This window comes from Danaus plexippus, chromosome 4 (genome assembly GCF_018135715.1).
Source record: "Danaus plexippus chromosome 4, MEX_DaPlex, whole genome shotgun sequence".
Classification (NCBI taxonomy): Eukaryota; Metazoa; Arthropoda; class Insecta; order Lepidoptera; family Nymphalidae; genus Danaus; species Danaus plexippus.
Window position 1 is genome coordinate 7,747,795 of NC_083538.1, and position 21,511 is coordinate 7,769,305.

The 21,511-nt window shown below is 30.8% G+C and overlaps 2 protein-coding genes across 10 annotated transcripts in view; one reads left to right on the forward strand and one right to left on the reverse strand.

Annotated features, from left to right (window-relative positions):
* LOC116768754 (CUGBP Elav-like family member 2) overlaps positions 1-12,739 on the forward strand; it is a 202,225-nt gene extending 189,486 nt beyond the window's left edge. For 5 of the 8 annotated variants that reach the window (XM_061524763.1, XM_061524759.1, XM_061524740.1 and 2 more), the window contains 6 exons: positions 5,099-5,277; positions 5,804-6,065; positions 6,574-6,777; positions 7,281-7,307; positions 9,325-9,447; positions 9,859-12,739. In XM_061524763.1, the coding sequence (XP_061380747.1) occupies positions 5,099-5,277; positions 5,804-6,065; positions 6,574-6,777; positions 7,281-7,307; positions 9,325-9,447; positions 9,859-10,130 (1,067 nt within the window). In that variant the 3' untranslated portion in view covers positions 10,131-12,739. The remainder of the gene's footprint in view (positions 1-5,098; positions 5,278-5,803; positions 6,066-6,573; positions 6,778-7,280; positions 7,308-9,324; positions 9,448-9,858) is intronic. The other 3 variants (XM_061524747.1, XM_061524770.1, XM_061524751.1) reach the window with 2 other exon arrangements.
* A 3,911-nt stretch (positions 12,740-16,650) lies between these two features.
* On the reverse strand, positions 16,651-21,177 carry LOC116768771 (endoplasmic reticulum lectin 1). 2 transcript variants are annotated; one of them, XM_032659583.2, is made up of 8 exons: positions 20,846-21,177; positions 20,501-20,732; positions 19,742-19,906; positions 19,053-19,345; positions 18,851-18,904; positions 18,175-18,318; positions 17,377-17,539; positions 16,651-17,074 (listed from the first exon to the last, which is right to left on the reverse strand). In XM_032659583.2, exons 1-8 carry the CDS (start codon positions 20,993-20,995, stop codon positions 16,746-16,748), a joined length of 1,530 nt encoding a protein of 509 aa, XP_032515474.2. In that variant the 5' UTR covers positions 20,996-21,177; the 3' UTR covers positions 16,651-16,745. The 2 variants fall into 2 exon arrangements, with proteins under 2 accessions (XP_032515474.2, XP_032515475.2); XM_032659584.2 differs by lacking the exon at positions 18,851-18,904.
* Between the last annotated feature and the right edge of the window lie 334 nt (positions 21,178-21,511).

The following is a 21,511-nucleotide window of genomic DNA, read 5'->3' on the forward strand; positions in this document are numbered from 1 at the left end:
AAAAGAGCTCAATGCTAACATATATTCTCTAGCGATACCTTTATGAATAAAGAGTATATCACGTAATAGACTTAGCAAATGGACAAACAAAAAACAATAGGCAAAAGTAAACGATAGTCTATGAAAAGATCCTATACAGTTATTAATATGAGAATTGAGTTTCGTTTTTCTTATGTTAATCAACTCCATGTAAGTCATTACATGATCAAACAGGAGTTAAAGACGTTGGGTATGAGAACAGATCAATGAAGCAGTATTAGGAAACAAATCTGGAGAAGAATGCAAGCTGTCTGTTATGAACATTGTTCAAAAAGGAAAATGTACGATTAAGACTTGCAGTGATACAAGAATTTAATAATATAGAATATAGCAAAGGAATTCTTCTGAGCTTACTGTTGTCAGCGGCCATTTTAATTGTGTTGTTTTTATATTCAACAGTAATGGGACTCATGTTTGTCAGTTCTTGAAGTACGTGAGTGGTAGGACGAGATAGGTAAACACAATATGTCAATCTAACTCATTCTACTGTCCACTGAGACTTCCATGACTTATATGTTCGTACATAATATAAACATGATAGAAATACCCTAGCGGTCACCCGTCCATTATTACGGCAAGTGAAAAAAAAATATTTACGTGATAATTTGTTTTTTCAAACACATTGTATTTATTTTTGTTTAGACCTAACAAAGGAAAACAAAATATGACAGTTTTCACGTTATATTTATCAAGACAGGTTGGCACTTAATTGTCCTGGGATTTATTTGTTTCCAAATATCTCGTGTGCATCTAGTCAATGCTGGGTCGTTCGCGTCTTGTCTCATTTTGTGTGGACATAGCGCAACTACAGCACGACGTACCTAATATTATTTTTCATATATGACAATTTATTAATTAAAGAATGAATCTTATGTAGCAAAATATTATATAAAATATAATGACACTGGCAAATTCTAATCATCTCATAAACAAAAAAAATGACCCAATATAATAATATTTTAAGGTTTCTTTTCAAAAAAATATGAATATTAGACACTACTAACTGATTTTCAACAGTTACTATTTGCACTAACAATTATCAGTAACCTCAATAAGCCGTGCAACGACATCAAGCTAGCAATATCTGTCATCTGTATACTATAAGCATACTAATTGGTTGTCTATGTCACAAGAGAATTCGCACCTCCTTTTAGTAACGCACCATTCTGTCTTCAATGTCAATATTTATAGACGTGATACAAATATTATAGTGTAATCATAACTGCGTCGATCTGTTGTTAACTTTAAGTATTCTCGGTTATTTTTCTATTATTTTTAGTATATATATTTCAATGCAACAATAAAATAAAAGTAAGAACGTCATCTGAATTAAATCATGCTGAGTTAGTTTAATGCCATCATGACAGCATGAGTTCATCTTCACTAATAACACAATGGAAGTGTCACACTAAAGCTTAACGTGTGTCACTAACATATAACCATCACATAAGCGCGACATAATTCCTATCTAACGACACATTGTCTAAGTAACAAGTAGACGCACTCCGGCTTAAAGAGCATGTACCATAAAGCTGCGGTGGCCATGTGTAGAATTAAATCCGGGATAAATTAATGTCTACACTTATGCTTTTCTCGTTATAGCACTCTTGAATCTCGACTCGATTGCTCGATTAACATAAAACTGGAATTTGTTCTTAAAATTTTCAATCACTTCAACTTTGATCATAAGTCTGATATTATTTTAGAAATGAAATCGTCACTAAATTTGGACGTAAAATTACGTGAATACGGAATTTTAACTGTCAAAAATATGGAAACCTTACATACGTACCACGCGTCAGCCTCAGGTATCTGCTATTTGTTGTGTGATTGACTGACAGTTTTGATTTACTCCAATAGCGATAAATTTTTTGTAATACGAGACGTTACTGATAACGTAATTAATACGTATGTATTATAATATCTATTTCATAAGAATGATGCGAATTAACTGCATACACTCGATGACATAATCGCCAAGGTCCTTTGAAAATTAACATTTTAATTGCAGAATAATCAAGGTGATTTAATCAATTAAATATTATAATTAATATTATGATACAGATAATAAGTTAATTATTTTAATAAAAATTAGATATTTTTATTTCTATTTAATATTTTAATTAAATTATATAAGTTTCGTTTTATGAAACTTTATATTTAGAATATGAAATAACCAAACAAATGTAATGTACAGTTGTTTATAACATATTTTGTTATAATCAAACGAGATCTACTATCATTAGGCTGTGATTAATTCATGGATTTTACAATATTAATATTAATATTAATATTTACCATAAACAACACGTTGTTTAATTTAAAACTTCAACATCTATTTTAAACCTATTTAATTTCCGTTAATAATGACACATTAACAGAATGACAATATTAAAATAATTTTGAAATGAATGCATAAAATTTTATAGCTTTTCCGTTAATTTTAAATAAACAATGTTTTTAACCTACGCGGCTTCGGCCATTTAATTAATTTATGCTTAATAAATATAATTATTAAATGTTTTATTTATATTTAATGACCTAATTCTTGGAAAGTCAGAGTTTATGTAAATTGTTTACCAAGCGAAGCCACGGAACGCGCTATTAATTAACATTTTAAAACATTATTATGCAGACTATTACTGTTAGGTCCGAGCTGATTATTGTATTGGAATATCCTTAACGTTGTAATTAGTTTTAAGTGTTCAATTAATGACTACGTATCTACAAAATCGTTCATCTTTATGTAATTATGTGTAGTTTTTAATAAATACCGTTAAAAGAAAACAACAACCCCAAAAACTGACAACATAAGCTGTTTATAACGGTGGAAATTTCTTTATGCCTTCAAATTTAAAATCACATTTCATTCAAAATTCACACAACGACGGTTCGGAAAGGAAATTCTTCTCATTTGTACCATTTCTGCGAACTAACAATAGCTTCAAAACACGAAAATATTGAATACTGGCGTGAGAGGAATTCCATTCGGTCTATTATTTTCTGGTATTAGATTTCGCCGATTCCTGGTTCTACATCGACTATCAAAAACCTATCAGCGCCAAGTGTCACCCTGGCACATTGCCATATAAACAGAGCTTGTTCGGTATTGGATATCGCTTGAAATGATTTATTACAAAAATATCTTATATAAACAAATTGATATGTTAAAACCTTTAAAGTATACGACCTCTTTTCTAAAAAAAAAAATATTATAAAAAGCCTGTTCGATTTGAATAGAATGAGTCGAAAGGGAATGAATTCAAATTACTTAAAATATAAACTGCTAGTCGACCGCAGTCGAATACACGCTCGGTAGCGTTTCACGTTACATCAGTCTGCTTTCTTAGCGTTTATTCGTCCGTCCGTCGTGATGACTTAGTCTCGCAAAGGATTCTTCTGTGTCGGTCAAATAATTTAATCACTTCCATTATTAAGGATCGTCCAAACGTAATCGGTATTTTTGGTATGCTCGACGGACGTTTCCGTGCGGTTTTGAGACGGGTTCTTTTATGTGGTCGAAAATCACGCATGACCTGTTTTCCGTGGCGTTTTTCTCTAGCGATTTTAATGCTAATATCTCTACAAACTTTTATTACTGACATGGAAAATATCTAGCGAAATAAATGTACGCAACTTCTAAAAGTTAGTTTTTTTTTTTTTTTTTAATAATTGGACAACATGAAATATACAATTTATAGCTTGAAGTGTATTGATCGTGGTTTACCGCTGGGAAAAACATTTTTACGTACACATTCTTGTAATGTATTGAGCCATAAATAATAAATGTCGATGTGGATAGAGTGTGTCGCTAAAAAATATTAGTTAATATAAAGAGTATCAGCATTAAAATAACATTTATGAATATGAATGTAACTTTATTGTATAGTACATTTATTCTTTACGTGTACAGTGATGTATTGCAGATATACAATGATGTGCTATTGAAGTACGTGATCTCGTTCAGCGTGAATCTTTGACAGATTTGATGTTGGAAGCACTTAGATTTAGATCGTATTGTAAATTTAGGTTTTGCTCGGGCTACGTGATGTTTGATATAACTGATGGTCATAGTATACTAAGCTTATCTCCATTAAAATGTTATTATGAAGATTAAATATATTTTCGAAAAAAATAATTTTCATAATTTATATATTATTAAAAAAAAACACACATTTTATGTCCATAATAAGTGGCAAGTTAAAATTTTCGATATTACGTAACAAATTATGGCAAGTTTCTTGTTGAGACGCGACATGTTTTACACGAGCGACATGTGTCCCGGGGGATTTATTGTTTAATATAAGGAATTGAAGTGTACCTCGCGGCCGAGGCCGGGGCACGGACGCGCGTGTTACGTCCCGGCTCATATGAAGTTTTTCTCCTTTCTTAATTTATCCGCTCCCGTTTTATTAAAACACATACGTAGATTGAAAATCCTCTGTTTACAGAAATTATTTATCGACACTAACTCTTGACATTTTTATTGCTTCTCATTTAAAATTTATATTTACCACTGCAGTGTCTTGAATGGACTAGTTATAATGTGATTTTAAATGTGCATGTAATATATAATATTTGTATAGTTAATAGTAATTTTTCATTCATATAGTATTAATTGCAATCTCAAAAGACCGTTCAGATGAATGCAGAATCATTATTTATTCAACAGAAATATTAAAGAGTGAATAAAAATTATTTTTTTTTAATAAAAATAGTATCAACAGTGTTTGCTTTTAATACGGTTATAAGGATAATTTGTGATATAATACTATTCAGCTAACTTTCTTCATACAAATTTGTCCTCAATTATAAATAATGTATACAATTTTTTTTTATTTTGTATAGAGTTTGGAAAACTATAAAAGTTTAGTATGTTAATGCTACATTTATTTATAATGGTTCACTTCATTATCTAGTATTTTGTCTTTAACTTTTTGTTTCAATTAAACATAAATAAAAGTATTATTATGTTATCACACGAAGAAATTACTTCGGCCGACGTCTGTACTTTCCTGAAATCATTATATGCTCTAACTATATAAATATTGTCAAACAGAACGCAAGCTGTTCGTGGGTATGTTAAACAAGAAGCTATCTGAGAATGACGTGCGGACGCTCTTTTCTGGACACGGAGCGATTGAAGAGTGCACCGTCCTTAGAGATGCGCAAGGCCAGAGCAAGGGTTGCGCTTTCGTTACCTTCGTCTCTAAACAGGCGGCCATCGCTGCTATTAAGGTAAAGAAAAAGTGGTTATATAAGCAACAATATTGTTCTTCGTAAACATTTCGAAACTTACCTTCGACTTGCAGTGTGTCATACAAAACGCTTACCAAATGTTCTATTCGAATGAATCTCAATCGATGTTATATTTTCAGCAAAGTTAGTTTTCTAGTCACTAGTTAGGGCTCTAAAACCACATATTTTAATTGACCTGTCTTATGAGATGACCGCAACTATAAGGTTCTTATTGTTTATTAAACAATTTTCATCTAGACGTGGCTTAAATATTGGCAACTTGAATATTTTTTACTTTCTTTTCAACAACAAGAAAAACGCTATAGAAAATCTATATGTATTATTATTCTGGCGCAATTTATAGTTGTTGATAGCATTCATCATAATAATTGGTTGACACAAAAGCAACGAAGTGGTTGAGGATAAAAGAAATATTGTCATTTTTATGTTTCACGTATCAAATTTAATAAGTTTTTTTTTACAGTAAAACATTTAACTTTAACATATACCGCCAACTATATTTCAGACGTTACATCACAGTCAAACGATGGAAGGCTGTTCAGCGCCGTTGGTGGTAAAATTCGCTGATACCCAGAAGGAGAAAGAACAGAAGAAGTTACAGGCCATGCAAGCGAGTTTATGGGGGCTTACGACTCCTGTAGCCCCTACTTACCTAGCGTCGGAAGCGGCGCTATCACCAGCAACGCAGCTGCAACTGCTGCAACAGCTGCAGGCAGTCGGGCTTCAGCAGCAATTGCTGCAAGGTCAAGGGTCAACTTTATTACAAGGTCAGTATGTAAAATAACTATAAGATTGCATTTGTCACGTTTATGTAAAGTTGGGAGGCTAATTACAAAAAAGTTAATAACTTTAAAATAGTAAACAGTTATTCATAAAACTTGTGTAAATGATTATTATAAAGCGTTTAACAACTATTGTCGTCGAATTGTTTAAATAGTTTTACTTTTTTCAATTTGGGAGGAAAACAGAATTGGCTCAAATTAAGCTCATTGAATGATAAAAAAGTTACAATTAGAACTTATTGTGCTTTCTGCTATAGCCTCCAGATTTGATTGGGAACAACTTTTTTGCGTCTCCTGTAACAGATTTGTACATTTTATTTTCATATACAGTTTTAATCCATCCTTCAGAATATTTCACATAATTTTCGCAATGTTTTATTTCCTTTTTTTTTTTTTGTTATTTTCATTTACGTGTACAACATCCTGTATGATTATGTTAATCCAAACCCGACCTTATCCCTTTTAATTTGGATCCTTAACCTTTATTTCTTAGGTGTTAACTATCCAGATGTCGGTTTCAATGGCGCAGGGCTGGGCGGTGGTGTCGGTGTTAGCGCTGGTGGTGAACAGCTAGGTGGCCTGCTGGCACCTGTCAGCGTACAGAACTTAGCGGCGCTGGCAGCCATGACGCAACCTGTCACGCAAGCAGCACCCATAGCTCAACCAGCGGCACCTCAACCAGCAGCACCGCAATTATGTAAGTATTTCCTTACTATTTCTCCGTTTATTAATCCACCTAACCTTTAGATATACTAAAGAATATTTTCAGATATTTTTTTGACATACCGTGGAAAACTTTCGTTTTAAATGTTTTTTTGTCAAGTCACCAGAAATCGTACATATTTAAGATTTTTTTAAAACGTATAAATTGGGCTCTCAAAATGTTTTCAACAAACACAAACATGAATTTCGTCTGATACAAAATTTAAAATGTCACTCCTAATTGACGTTTTTGTTCCCTCTCAGTCCTTTTCGCAAATTCATCCCGGGCAAGTACAATTAAGGTACTATAAATTCCGTCCTAATTGCCATACCTGTCCAAATCTTAATTGGAATGTTGCCACATAAGATGTCCGCATAAAAAAAAATATATAAAACCATAATGATCTTTTTTGTCCCCAAACTTTCCTATTTCAGATTGGGATTTATTACGTTGAGAGTTAAAACCTTTATTAACGATGAAACTTTTTCACACTTCAGGTCTTCTCGGGAAGACTAACATCACAGGTAAACGGAAATCAAATCGAAATTGTATGTTTTGGAATGATTACTCGTTGGTGCCGCTAACTAGCAAGACATTAATGTATGATACTATTAAAGAACACATTTTGCATTGAGATAGCGTCTAAAATGTGTTTTGTAATTATTTAATGGCTTGGTTTAATTTGTGTGCATCCTTTAACAACGTAAAGATTTATTTAAAAAAAAAAAAGCTTTTTGCGTGATTGTAGCCTTTACCTATTTTTAAAACTGGCAACAGACGCCAATGTTTCCAACTTTTTAAATAACAGCGTTGAAATCATCTTTTTTATTTCGCATTCAAAATGTACGTACAAATATTAAAATTTGAGCCAATATTGTTTCAGCGGAGGTTTCCGCTTGTTTTCGTTGTTTTATTTGTGAATTCAACTATGGTTGCATATCAGTTCCATGGGCAAACGGAAAATTTTAAATTTATAAAAACACGTGCACGCTATAACTATTTGTTTGTGTGTTTCATTTTACTATTATTCGAGTTACGTTTAAACTGAATACTGTAGTCATACAACAAAATACATTAACAAAAAAAACTCATACAAATTAATGACAGTATTCAAATGATTTAAATGAAACTAATATATTTTCAGATATACTATGCGGATTTTATTATTTTAAAACTACATAATCCCGACGTTTCGGTTACTTTTCAGCAACCGTGATCACGCAAATAATAAAATCCGCGTAGTATATCCGAAAAATATATTAGTTTCATTTAAATGAATAAAACTCGCGAAAGTCTTAGATCTCAGTATTCAAATGAATTTGACAATTCGAATGGTAAATATTAATGTCTTTTTAAGACATTATTTGAAAAATAGATTATTGATACATGAACAAACTATATTTGAATCATAATAACTCTTTCTTTTCTTTTATTAGCAACTTACAATGAAAACAATTCTTAAAGGCTTAACGTTAAATTTGTAAAAAATGTCCCTACATACAAAGTGTCAGACAAAATGTATTGTGATTTTAAACGTGCTCAAAATATGTATCATTTTGACCTTTCCTCGTGGTAAACAGTTTGACATTAATTCACAAGACATTAGTGTCGCTATATTTTCCAATAACGCATCGCTTAAACTTTTATATTATTGGCTTTAATTGGAATCAAAAATAAATAATCGCGACACGAGACCGTACTAAAGCCGAGCTGATTAACTCATCTTTATTTTGTATGCATGACGTTTGTAATGAAATAAAAATAATTATGATCCTTTTGTTTGGTTGTCACGTTCAACTTAAGTCGCTGTAAATGTATGTGTACATTGAAGTGTATATAGTGCTATTGTTTTGAGTTCTGTTAGTGTGTCAGTAGTTAAATTTAATAGCTTTTTTTAAAGACAATCCAGTAATTTGAGTTTAAGATTCTTTTATATCATTCTTTGCTCAGCCATCACTGGGTTTATTTCTTGTCACTCAGCTATTAGTGGTTTTAATGTAGTGTAATTCTCTTTTTGGGGAATGTAGGAACTTTATTTTACCCTGTAATGTCTTCAACTTTGCCATTTCTCTCTTTCGAGCATCAAATAAAAGTTTTATTAGATCTAAAACACGTAAAATTCTCCTTGAGTAGATTCTAAAATTTTAATTGCATCTAGTGTGACGAAATTTTTCAAGTATTTTTAATGGATTGACACTGTAACGTAATTGTTAGGTGTATATTATTAGCTTAAACATGTAGGAAACATTAGTGTATTTTATTTTTGTAGTGCATGGAATTCTTTACTAATCGGATAATGTGAATAACTCGATTTATCACAACTTACTTTCAAGTAACATGTTTCTAATGAAAATACTGTGTATCGAATTGTGAGCCAAATCTTTGCCTGCATTGTACAGACCTTCGAGGTTTTGATACTTTAAGAAAATATTGTTTGGAGCTTAACACCAATAATAATGATAGTGTCTTGTTATTTAAGACATACAAGAGTATACAGTTATGGATAAAAGTTTAGTATTATATGATATATAATGTGTTCAGGGTCTACAGCGGAGCCGCTTGGGTCTGCGTACGCTGCGCAATTCGGCAGCGCTTTCGCGGCGGCGCCGCTCGGCTCTGTGTTAGGATCGGCGGCCGCCGCAGCGGCGGGGAAACAGGTTGAAGGTTTGTTTAAACTCTTTATATACTAAAAAATTACAATATCATAGCAATTAATAATAATAATATAACAAATTTTAAATGCCCTGTTATTTTAAGTATACAATCTTAATAGAAATTTCCGTTTTGTCTTAATCATTTATTATGTTGTGGAAACTAATTGACCTTAATAGTTTTTCATTCATCTTATATATGATGTAAATTATCGTAAATGTATCTAAACGAAACTAATATTTTCGGATTACTGCGCGTTATTTTATTATTTTTAATACTACATACTCCCGACGTTTCGGTTACTTTGCAGCAACCGTCATCACGGGGAGACGAGATGTGTAAATTTCATTTAAACGAATACTCGCGAAAGTCTTAGATCTCACTTTCTTAAATATATTTTCATTTAATACTTACATGTTCCAGGGCCAGAAGGCGGTAACCTGTTTATTTATCACTTGCCCCAGGAGTTCACAGATACGGACTTGGCGTCCACGTTTCTACCATTCGGCCACGTGATATCAGCTAAAGTGTTCATAGACAAACAGACCAACCTATCAAAGTGCTTTGGTTTCGTATCGTACGATAACGCAGCCTCCGCGCAAGCCGCCATCCAAGCGATGAACGGCTTCCAGATAGGTACAAAAAGACTAAAGGTTCAGTTGAAACGTTCGAAAGAACTTTCTAGACCGTACTAGATCTATTCCAGGTTCCTAGTGAATAAAAAGGTTTGATGATTAAAATTTAATAAAAAAAAAAACTATGAAGGTTGTCTATTTTTGAACGTTTGTTGTGATGTATTCGGTGCACATGAACTGATGATGGTGATGAAGATGATGTTGATGATGGTGATGTCGGTGATAGTTTTAAGGTTCGCTCGGATCGGAGTCCACGTGCACAGTTGTTATCTAATAAGCGTAAGATTAAGGTTTGTGTCAAAGGATTTTATCGTTTCCAAAGTATTCCCCAAATTCTTTTTTTTTATTATTAATTCAATATTATCACTTTTCATTATAATAAGTTGTAGTCATTTTGTAAGTGTAAGTTAAATGCGTTCATCGAGTCGCTATCCAAACCGCCAAAGAGCTGTCAGATATTATTTATGTATGTTTTTTTTAACACATCTGTCATACAAATATCATCTGTGACAGTTTTTAAAGAGTATTGACTAATTAAAATTATTTTTGTTTTTTTTTTTTCAACAAACAATGGTTTTAATGTAATATTATTGTGTTACCAATCTGTGTCCATAACATAAAGTCTGTTTAAATTCTAATGTGTTAGAATATATAATGATCTCAATGTGATCAATGTATTTATATCATTAACATATTTTCAATATTGTACTTAATGTTTTTTACATAAAAGCTGTAAAAATATGGCTTAAACTTACCAAAAAGCTATTTCATTTTTGTTTACATAGTGTAAATCTTTCGTTCTCTACAAATAAAAAATGTATATATATGAAATATGTCAAAATTCAACATTGTCTATGATAATTCTAGAAACTTTTTGCCGGATTAAGCCACAAACTTGTTTACTTATACTTATGTTTATTGAACATCGAACTTTGAACCGTTTAGTCAGAAAAAAATTTTGTTAGATTTAAGTATTTAAATATAGAATAAGTTTTCGTGTAAGTTCGACATTTATCGTGTATTTTTTAAAGCACTGTACCCACGTATTCTTCTGGTTATTTCCTTTCCTTATTCGAATGGTAAGACTACACAAGATTTTGAGTTATCTATTAATTTTTATTTCACTATTCACTCTTAGGAATTATTTGAAAAAAAAAAAAATCTTGTAAATTTTTTAAACCAATTTTGAAATTCTTTGAATATAAACGTTTCCTTATAAGCTATCTTCTATCGCTCAACTCTTATTCAGTAAATATATAAATAACACAACGTTACCCAAGAATTAAGTTACAGTGCCAATGAGTTAATTTAACAAAAATTATATATACATTATTATTTTATTTTAGTTATTTAAAAGAAAAAACCTAAGTTCACCTTATTATAAAAATTACTTGAGTGTTATTTGTAAAGAGAAATTTCGAAGGCGGTCTTATCGTAGTGTAATTATTTAGTCAAGGTTCAAAAAAAGATATATGTAGACTGAATAAGTTCCATAAATCTATTTTATAAATAAATCCCTTGCGGTTATTGTATTTGTGAGTTTGTTGAACAATTTCGTTGGGAACGATTCCTTATATTATAATAATTTATCTTAACCTCACTAGTTTATTTATTTCTATATAAAAAAAAAGAAATGAAACAATCATGACTTTATGACGCGATCAATCATAGAGCATTTTTTTTTCTCAAACGATATTAATATCAAAATAAAAAAGTTTTGTTAAATGTCATGATTGTTTTTTTTTTCTACATTCAATCCTAGACACGGCCACTCTTGAGTAAGTGTGATCAAAATAATATAAAAATATATTGGATAAGTGGACTTTTACCTACTTATACTTACTAGGCGAATCGAATACGAGACCTCATTATTGTTGTGTGACAATTAGATATCAGACTATTGTACAGAATACAGATGATGTCCTCCTCTAACAGATTAAAAAACTCCACACTTGACGCTAAAATTAATAAATTTGCTTAATATTTTAATTTAAACATTTGTATTTTATTGGAGAATAGTAGCAAATGTAGCGATGCATTATTTAAAACTGTTTCTCCATCTATCCAGTTTTAAATAAGTTTTTTTTTTTATAGGAAATTTAAAATGTTTAATTTTTTTGTAGTATGTATAAATCGTTGCTAGATTGCCGCTACTTTTTGATTGATCTATTTTATATTAGTTTAAAAATTGAAGAGCTTATAACAAAAATATATATTGAACGAATTGTATTAATAACTGTTTCGAGTTACAAGCGGTGTTGCGACCAAGGTAGATCGATCATAAAATTGTTACAAATATCTATGACTTCAAACAAGCAAGTAGCTGATATTATGAATAATTTAAATTCTATGTAAATAATTATGAACTGAACATTGTTTTCCTAAAATAAATCACACCGCTCGTTATTCGCGTATATTGTAATAATTTATGACTTTTATTCGTTTTTTTTTTTTTTTATTATGTATGTTTTAAGCTTGCAACATCTTTAAATAAAAAGATGGCGGAGTCACGGTCCCTAACCGCATATCCTGCAACCGCAAAATTATTTTTACACTGTTTCGAGGCACTGTATTACGTAGATATACAATTGGTATAAATAATTATAAAGAACTGTTTTATACAACACCCGTTTTGTTGATATAAATGTAAATAAATGTCAAGTTAAAAATGGCTTATTATTTTACCTCAATTAATTTATTTTCCCGAAATTCAATAAAAAAAAAATCACTACTGCATAAACTACACTTTTTTTGATATGATTTCGATTCATAGTTTTAACTTTTAAGACATATTTGATCTAGTAAAAAAAAACATATGTCTTACTAATACTATAACCACGAAAGCTTATATAGACGTGGGATGTATTTGCTCATGTTTACGAATTCTTAAGATATCCGGCTGATAGGATGCTTCATACAATAGTGTTTGAGGTACAATTTTAGTCTTTATTTTTAATGTTCAGCGTCTATTCCAGCAATATCATAAAATAGCGGGAGCCAGTATTAGAACTTTCAAATAAAAATTGATAACCAAATGTTGCAATCACAAAATTAAAACAGGTTCACTATTATAATTAATTATAAATAATGACAAATATTGTTTTCAATGTAATTAATTGCTATATATATTTTTGCCATATAACATAAATTTAGTATCAAGTTTTCACAATTTTATCCTAACAAAATCCACAAGTACATAAATTTATTATTAATAATAATCAGTCATAAAAATAATTCAAAGTATTATAGTACCTATATTATAATTAGTACGGCACGGATGGCGCCACTTGTAACAATATTTTGTATGCAAACATGTTTGTTATATCCTAACCCAATCCCAAAGTCCGTGATCAAAATGAGCAGTACCTTTTTAACTATTTCAATGGCAACTATATTTTTTAGCCAATTGTCAATATTCAAAAATATATAAGCAGCTTCATCAAATAAATAAGTTACGATTTGAATAAAAAAAAATAAAAGTTTTATTTTTCGATATTCCACATATCTTCAACACTTGCTTATAAATGTAAACAAAGTATTATTTAAATCACATAACACTTAAACACTAAGTGCTATATTCTTAGTCCGAGTTAGGTCAATTACACATATGTACATTTTACATATAATATTTCGGTGTGTTACTATGTTTAACCTAAAATTCAAATTAAGACAAGGCACCCTTCCACCCATCCATCTTATGTGATAATTGAACAGAACTAATAAGATTATTGTCTAAATTTGTGAATATTTTTTTTTAATTCAAACCAAGTTATATTCTATCAACTAATCAATAAGCTGATTGTATCATACAATACCAAAGTCTCAAATTAAATAATAAGTAGCTTTCTTGTTATAAATTGTAAATTGCAATACGTCCAATTAGGTAAGTATTTGTGTATTGAGCGTTCGTCATGACTTAGACATAACTATAAACCTATAAACCACTAATCAAAAATTAAAAATTTTGACTTTTTTGTTTACCGTTACACTTTTTTTTCCTCTTCGTTTGTTTATTTAATGATGTTGTAAGGATTATTTTTTGTCTTTTTCAGAACTGTATCATTTAGGAACTGTCATTGTCATTGGAAATTGTCATATTTTATAACAAATAAATATATTGTTATAAATAAACGAAATATATAGGAGATATTTCCTTTTTTTAACTTAATCCGATTTCGCTATATTGCAATAATTTTTTTTTCTTTAAGGAATATGAAATTGGCGTGCCGGAATATATAACTCATATTTTCTATAACATTAGTAAAATTTATTAAATTTAAAACATAATTACATAATCACCTAGCAAACGGAATAAAACTATATACATATTGAATTGTCTCATTTATTTAAAAAAAGTTTTATGTGTCAATACTTATTATTAATTAATCATGAACAGTTTTTAACCTGTGTTTTTGGCTTTCACGTAATAATCTATTATTTTATCCAATCTTCAGCAATAAGAAGCAAGGGTAGCCATTGAGCTTAATTTAAACAAATTACTTCAAAGTCGTAAGACGGGAATGTAGATTCTTTGTTTTTGGTTAAATGAAACGCGTATGGTTTAAAAATCGCTCCATTTTATTGTCTAAATATAATAAAAACATGGAACATTAAGAACAGTAGCACGAAGCTTAACTTTACCCACTATATGACAGTTATTTTTGTGGCCCATGTACCGGTTAATCGTAATTAGAGATATTGACTGAAATTAACACCATAATCACTATCTTATAAGACACGGATTACTTGTAAATTTTAATCAGATACTAGAAAATTTTTGAGAAACGATTACAATATTTGATGAATATATCAACTACAGTTTTATATACTTGAATAATATTTTATATTTTAAAACGATACTATCCAATGGCAGATGTGCGAAATTATATACAGATTCTATACTGAATGCATTCGGCTGTTAAATGTTGTGCTAAAACTATTAAGAATTAATAATTGTAATTAATAATGTATCGTGCCTTTATCCGTTTTTTTTTTTTGTTAACATTTTAAAGAATAGAAATAGGTTATACTTTAACATTTTAAACAAAATATGACGAACGATTTTCTGTCACGCAAAGCATCAATCATAACCAATTAGTCAATCGAATAAATATCTATCGTTTTAATATATAACCTTCGCAACCGTTTACGGATATACGGATTTTAAAAAAGATACATCCGTATACGAATTCGTCTCCACTAATAAAACATTTGTAGTTATCATTTACGAGTACGTAAGATATGTACATCTAAATACAAAATTAAAATTAAACCTTCACTTACCTATTACTAAAGTTGCAATATCATATAGTTTACTTTCTAATGTAGTCCTCTTTATAATTAAAAATATATCAAATACCTTATGTTATTACAAACTTTAAATGCATGACTTAATAATTTCGTAGTATTAATACACAGTCCGTTAATTTAACAAGATATATCCCTTGTTTACACTCTGACTACTCATTGATTTCAAAACCTTTCGCTGCAAGTGTGAAATTCCAGTTAATATTTTCTTATTTTCCACAATTATTGATTTAAAGTATATTATAAGAATTGCAATGAAAATAATAAAAATATGTGATTTGATTTGATGACATTAATATATATGTGAAATTCGTAATGGTTACTTAAATTTTGTAATTAATTATTATTCAATATAGCGTCTTGGAATACTGGTTGTATTATTGATTTGTTTACTGAAAAATGGCAAAGATGTTGGAAAACGACAGTGAACCGATAAGACATTTTATTTTTGCCCGTATTAAAGTGCAGATAGCATAAAAATAGTAAATACATTATGAATGTTATTACCACAGATTATCAATATAGTACGCGCCTTAACAACAGATTTGTGGGGCCACAAATTATTTCTCTATATCTATCTCGCTCGCACTTTTGGGTCTTACTGAGCCTTCTAGTGTAGGACGTTACAAAAAAAAACAGATTATCGATTAAATCGAATCGATTATCGAATTAAAAAACAGTGCAAATGCATTCGGAGCCGACCAATCAGAATCATACAGTTGGTGAATTGTGACTCATAGTTATAACGTGCGTTATTAGCCGTTTATCGATAACTGGGTTTTGGGCGCGCTGCACATTCCTATCTCTGGACGTTTATGACTCGAGAACTCGGTTAATAACGCGCGTAGTTTACCAAAATCGAAGCTGACAGTTTTTAGTCTTTCATATATAAAATGACCTAAGATATATTAATCGTCAAACAAATAAAAACGTTGAAATTGAAAAAATATTCTACGACTCCAGTGCGAATGAAGCAGTAGCATGAAAAAAAGTATATTAATGAACTCCAAACTCTGTTTTTAGTTTGAAAATGGAGACACGAGGTAATAGACGTTTTCAAAAATGCGCATTTTAAAAAACAAACACGTATAAAAATGAAAATGCTACAAAGTCTTCTGACAAACCGGTAGCTCGGCCAGTTTAGGCTTAACTGTTCAGTCTTGCTCAGCAACCAGCTGTAATGTGACATGCGATAGATAGACGAAAAGAAATATTTAAAGCGATGTCATATTATTTCTCACTAAAAACAAAAACAAAAAAGAAAGATACATAATAAAAGAAAATAAACACTTAAATTTTATTTACAAATAAAAATAATTATTAAGCCAAAACAAATAAAATAATTCAAAATAAAAATATTCACATTAATCAATCTAGACCGAATTTGTTTAACTCTTTTAGTTTGATGACGTCATCTTCTTCTTCCTTGATAACAACCTTACTGGGCGTTTCCACGGCTGGTTGGGTGTATTTGATCAGGCCATTGTCGTCGGCCATTGGCAGAATGTCGCAGATCAATGGCGATTCCACGCCAAGGATGTAGTGGCAGGTCCTCGGTTCCAAGAGATACAGTGACACTTGGGCTGGACTCGAAGAATTCTGGAGACATTTCAGCTTTACTTCAGTCTGTCTCCGTTTGCCGCTCTTCTGACAGATGTCACCGCCACTGTAGAAATGGGAAACGGATGTACGCTCGTCTGGAAAATTATAGATATATAATAATTAATTAAAATTTCATCGTCGCGAGAATTCAAACCTACAACATTTTGTATAGCGTTACAGCTGCCTCCCCTACTGAGCTATCGCGCCAATGTAAATCAGCTGATGAATTTTTCGTTACTTAATTTCTATATAAATTTTAATTCAAATATCAAGAACGGTATAATGTTAAACACAAACATATACTGTAAATTAATTAAAGCAGTTAGAGTAGAACGTTAAATGTATTATATATATGTGTGTGTGTGTGTGTGCGCGTACGTGTGTGTATATAACTAACCAATAGGTTTTGGTGCCTTATTCCTGTTTTCCTTGATCCATTGCAAGTGTTCCGCCTCATCGAAGGACCCCAGCAGAAGCTTCTCAGTATCACCTCCTCGATGTTCGTGATACTGAATCACGTGACGGCCGTAACAGAATTCGTATTTCCACCAACCTGTACCCTGACAGTTAAAAAATACATTAATAAATTTAACTTAATAAATGTATTTAATAAAAATTGTATGTCTACATAGCTAGGATACGAGCCGAATTGGATGGTTGGTCTTTGGTAGCATTTTAGGAAAAATAAAATATTACAACCATATTTGTACATTAAAATATGATCCTTTTCGTCACAACGGATTTTTATTATTCAATTTCTAAAGTTGGAAATCCGGTCAAAATATAAAGTGCGCCTTTTTGGCAATACAGATGGCGTATGGTCTTCACTGGTTAATATAGTTAGGCTATGGTGGAGAGACATAACTTCTCAGCATTCCATGGAGTCACCGTGCGGGTGCCGGGTCTATCGCGTTGTAGGACGAGGAGCTTCAACAGTGCCTGGGACTTGCGACCCAGGTGTAGGTTTAAGGGGCCCCTATCTATCACGCGTAAAACGCTCACCTCCACCAAGCTCCTCTCCCTACCTAACCTGATTTGAAACGAACCTACTAGGGCTGCCCTCGAAGTACGTTCAAAGAATGAATTGATGTTAGTTCTGGACAGACCCAAGTCTTTTAGTAAGTTGTAGATATTTTAGAAATGTTTATAGGAGCGTAAAAAAAGTTAAGAAAAGTCAGGTGAAAATTTAACTCACTCCATTCAAACACGTCTCTCCGTTCAGGAAAGCTTTTATTGCCGCTTCATCTCTGACGGTCTTTGGCGCTTCTATGACAGGAACCTTGTCAGTAATCGGATCTTCTAGCGGATGCAGCTCGAATTTCAGATGAGTTTCACCATCCTGTTATATTATTAACGTCAGCTTTACCACAGATTATAAAAATATGAAATTATTTTTTACCCGTTCTGGAATTATCACTATAAAAATAAAAAAAGATTATCTATGACTTATGTTATATATTTATTTATCTTTATGACAGTAAGCTACTTGCAAAATCAAGAAATATGCCATAATTTCAAAAAAATCATTTCGAGAATTATTTTTGGCTTTTAAATTATATAATAAACACATAAATATATAAAATTCATACATTCGCATTATAAGTTATTTAATATTAATAAAAATACGTAGAAAGATCTTATGTGGTTTTAAATTTCGAATAACTTTAATAATACTTACATATTTTTATTCATAACTTTTCCACAATTTATCAACAAAAACAGACTATGTGCTAACAGCATACAGTAGAAAACAAAGTGTGGAAAAAATATATGTACACAAGAGAAGCTGCATATAAGCATAAGTAACGTAATCATAAAGGCTGTACAATATTTAACCTAACAAAATGTAAAGAATGCAAAAAAATCATTACCTTATCAATTTTTTCAACTTTCAACACAGCAACTACATCCCTAGCTTCTTTATCCTGAACATGCCAACAAATGTTAATAAAGCAACTAAACTAAATGTAAAATAAAACAAAAGTTACATAGAAAACAAATCAAATACAATGACAAAAAAAAAAAACAAACTAATAATTGACATATGTATTTAAAAAACAAAGGAAAACAAACCTCACTAAGTAATTTCAGTGTCTGATGTTGGAATTTCACTCTCTCAATCTCATTCTTTAACATATTCCTCGGCCTTATAGGAGCACCGTCTCTTGGGATGCAATCGATATCGTTTTGCCCTACATCCTTCGGTTTGTATAGAGGATGTTCACACAGTAACGGTGATAATATTATCATTTCATATTCGCAGGTTGCTATCTCTTTGAATGAATATACTTCATGTTTGCCGTGACTGAAGCAAACATATAACACCCTTGTGAGACGGGGCTTACCGCTGAGATCACAGACTGTGCCTGAAAACATGTGATAATATTAAAAAATATTCTTCAACCTATATATAAAGCTATCGAGTGACCAGTTTATGAAAGGTATAGTAATTTTCTTTCTATAGGATTATCAAATGAGTTATGCAAAAATTATTATATATAGATAATAAGTTTATGTTTAAATCGATCGGTCTTAGTATTTAATAACCTCATAAAATTATATATTAAAAAATATTCTTTAAAATAAACATGCTAGCAGTGCGATCTACTATTCAAAATGATATTTTATGCTGAAAAATTACAGCAACTTTACTAACATGATAAATTATAGCCTATGTATTGTTCTGATATATGAGCTATGTTATTGTAAAGGCTCGTTCGAATCTGTTCAATTTGTTAATAATATTAGTGTAAGTACAATACCATCGTCCATCTTCAGCTCTATATAAGGCAGGTTCAATCCCTCCACCTTTGTAGTTTTAAGACTTGATTTGCTTTCCTGCTTAGCCTTTAATTCCTCCTCCAATTTTGTCTGTTTCTCCGCGCTCCAGTGACCGAGGAAATATTCTTGTGTCTTGATCTGTTTCCCTTGAAATTGTTAAACACATTTTATATATAATATATTAATGAAATTAATACATACTACTGGAAAGATAGATTAATCTAAATCAGCCTTTCCCAAAGTGGGGTTTAATGCCCCCTGGGGGATCTGCAGGCCTAAAAGGTAGTAAGAGGTGCAGAAAACCATTTGGGGCATTGTGTCCTCTACACTGTCCTGGGGCATGATTTATAATTTCATTTAGCTAGTATAACATATAGTATTTTTTAGTAGATGGTAAAATGGGGGTGCTAAAAAATAATTTATTCTCAAAGCGATCAATAAACAAAATAAGTTTGAGAACCCCTGAACTACATATAAGTATATTTTTAGTTTAAATATCTTACCTACATACATAAGTTTAATATTAAGCACTAAATGCTATTTGTAATTATTTCTTTAATATAACAAGAAGTGTCTTTTTTGATAAATTTATATATTTTTCATAATTTTCATGTACAAAATATAATACTATGATATCTTTGCCGTAATAGTAATTATGAGAATATAATGACCATCATTAACTCTTATTAAATCCAAAACTACTCCATTAATAGTTTTTTACTTTATTTTAAATGAGGTACCTTCTCTCTCTTCGTGGTATTGTCGAATGTACCGTCCATGGCATACTTCATAGCTCCAATAACTTTCCAATCGGTATGAACAAATTTTTTGACTGAACAAAGGTTTCATGAGGTTTATGGGCGATGGACCGTCATAATCCTGTATCCCTGTGGATTCTTTCTCCTGCAGCTCTGGTAAATAACAATCATATCTTTCTTTGTGTGATGTTACAACTTTCACAAAATCTTTATTCTGAAATTTATAAAAAATCTTGTATCACTTAATACAACTTAGAGATAAAAAACGCTTAATTCCAATATACAAAATAAATTACATTATTACAACAGAAATAATATGAATCTCACTTTAAATTTTTCTTCTCCACCCACTATACCTTCCCCCGAAGGATGATCGAAATTTATACGAAATAATATACTGTCATCAAAACCTTTTAAATCATGTTCAATACTTAAAACTCCTATTACACTTAATAAAACTACCCATAAAGGTTTCATGATTATTGTACAATAAATAGTGTCCGGGAGTATCCTAAGCCTATATTAACAATGTTATTCATACAATATTTTTTTTTTTATGCAGATATCAGAAATCAATACTTCTTTAGACTTAAAATTTTAAATATCCTTAAAACATGTTCAACTCCTCAAAGATACCTCTTCTTTTTAATTTGGTCGATTTATATCACAAATCCAACTGAGTTGGTGAATTGTCATTTGTCAAAATAACCAAAATACAACAGATTAAACAAATATTCCTAATACATAGAATTCATAATTACAATGACATGGTATGACATTACAACAATAACTATTAAAAAATAATAACGTAACCGTCTCAAATAAACAGAATATATACAAGAAAACGATTCAGGCAGACAACAATGTGTTAAATATAAAGTCGAACAACAAACACAAGAAAATTTCTTGTAATGTAACTTATTAAATATGTGTAAAATACATTTCTAAACAGCGGAATCAGTTTCACATTCTATTTTAAATTAAAATTTTATA

Coding starts and splice junctions, on each gene's coding strand:
- LOC116768771 (XM_032659583.2), bottom strand. CDS start 20,995: ATGAAACCTTTATGGGTAGTTTTATTAAGTGTAATAGGAGTTTTAAGT. Junction 19,907..20,500: donor ATACCACGAAGAGAGAGAAG/GTACCTCATTTA, acceptor AACAATTTCAAG/GGAAACAGATCAAGACACAA. Junction 19,346..19,741: donor AGAGCTGAAGATGGACGATG/GTATTGTACTTA, acceptor ACATGTTTTCAG/GCACAGTCTGTGATCTCAGC.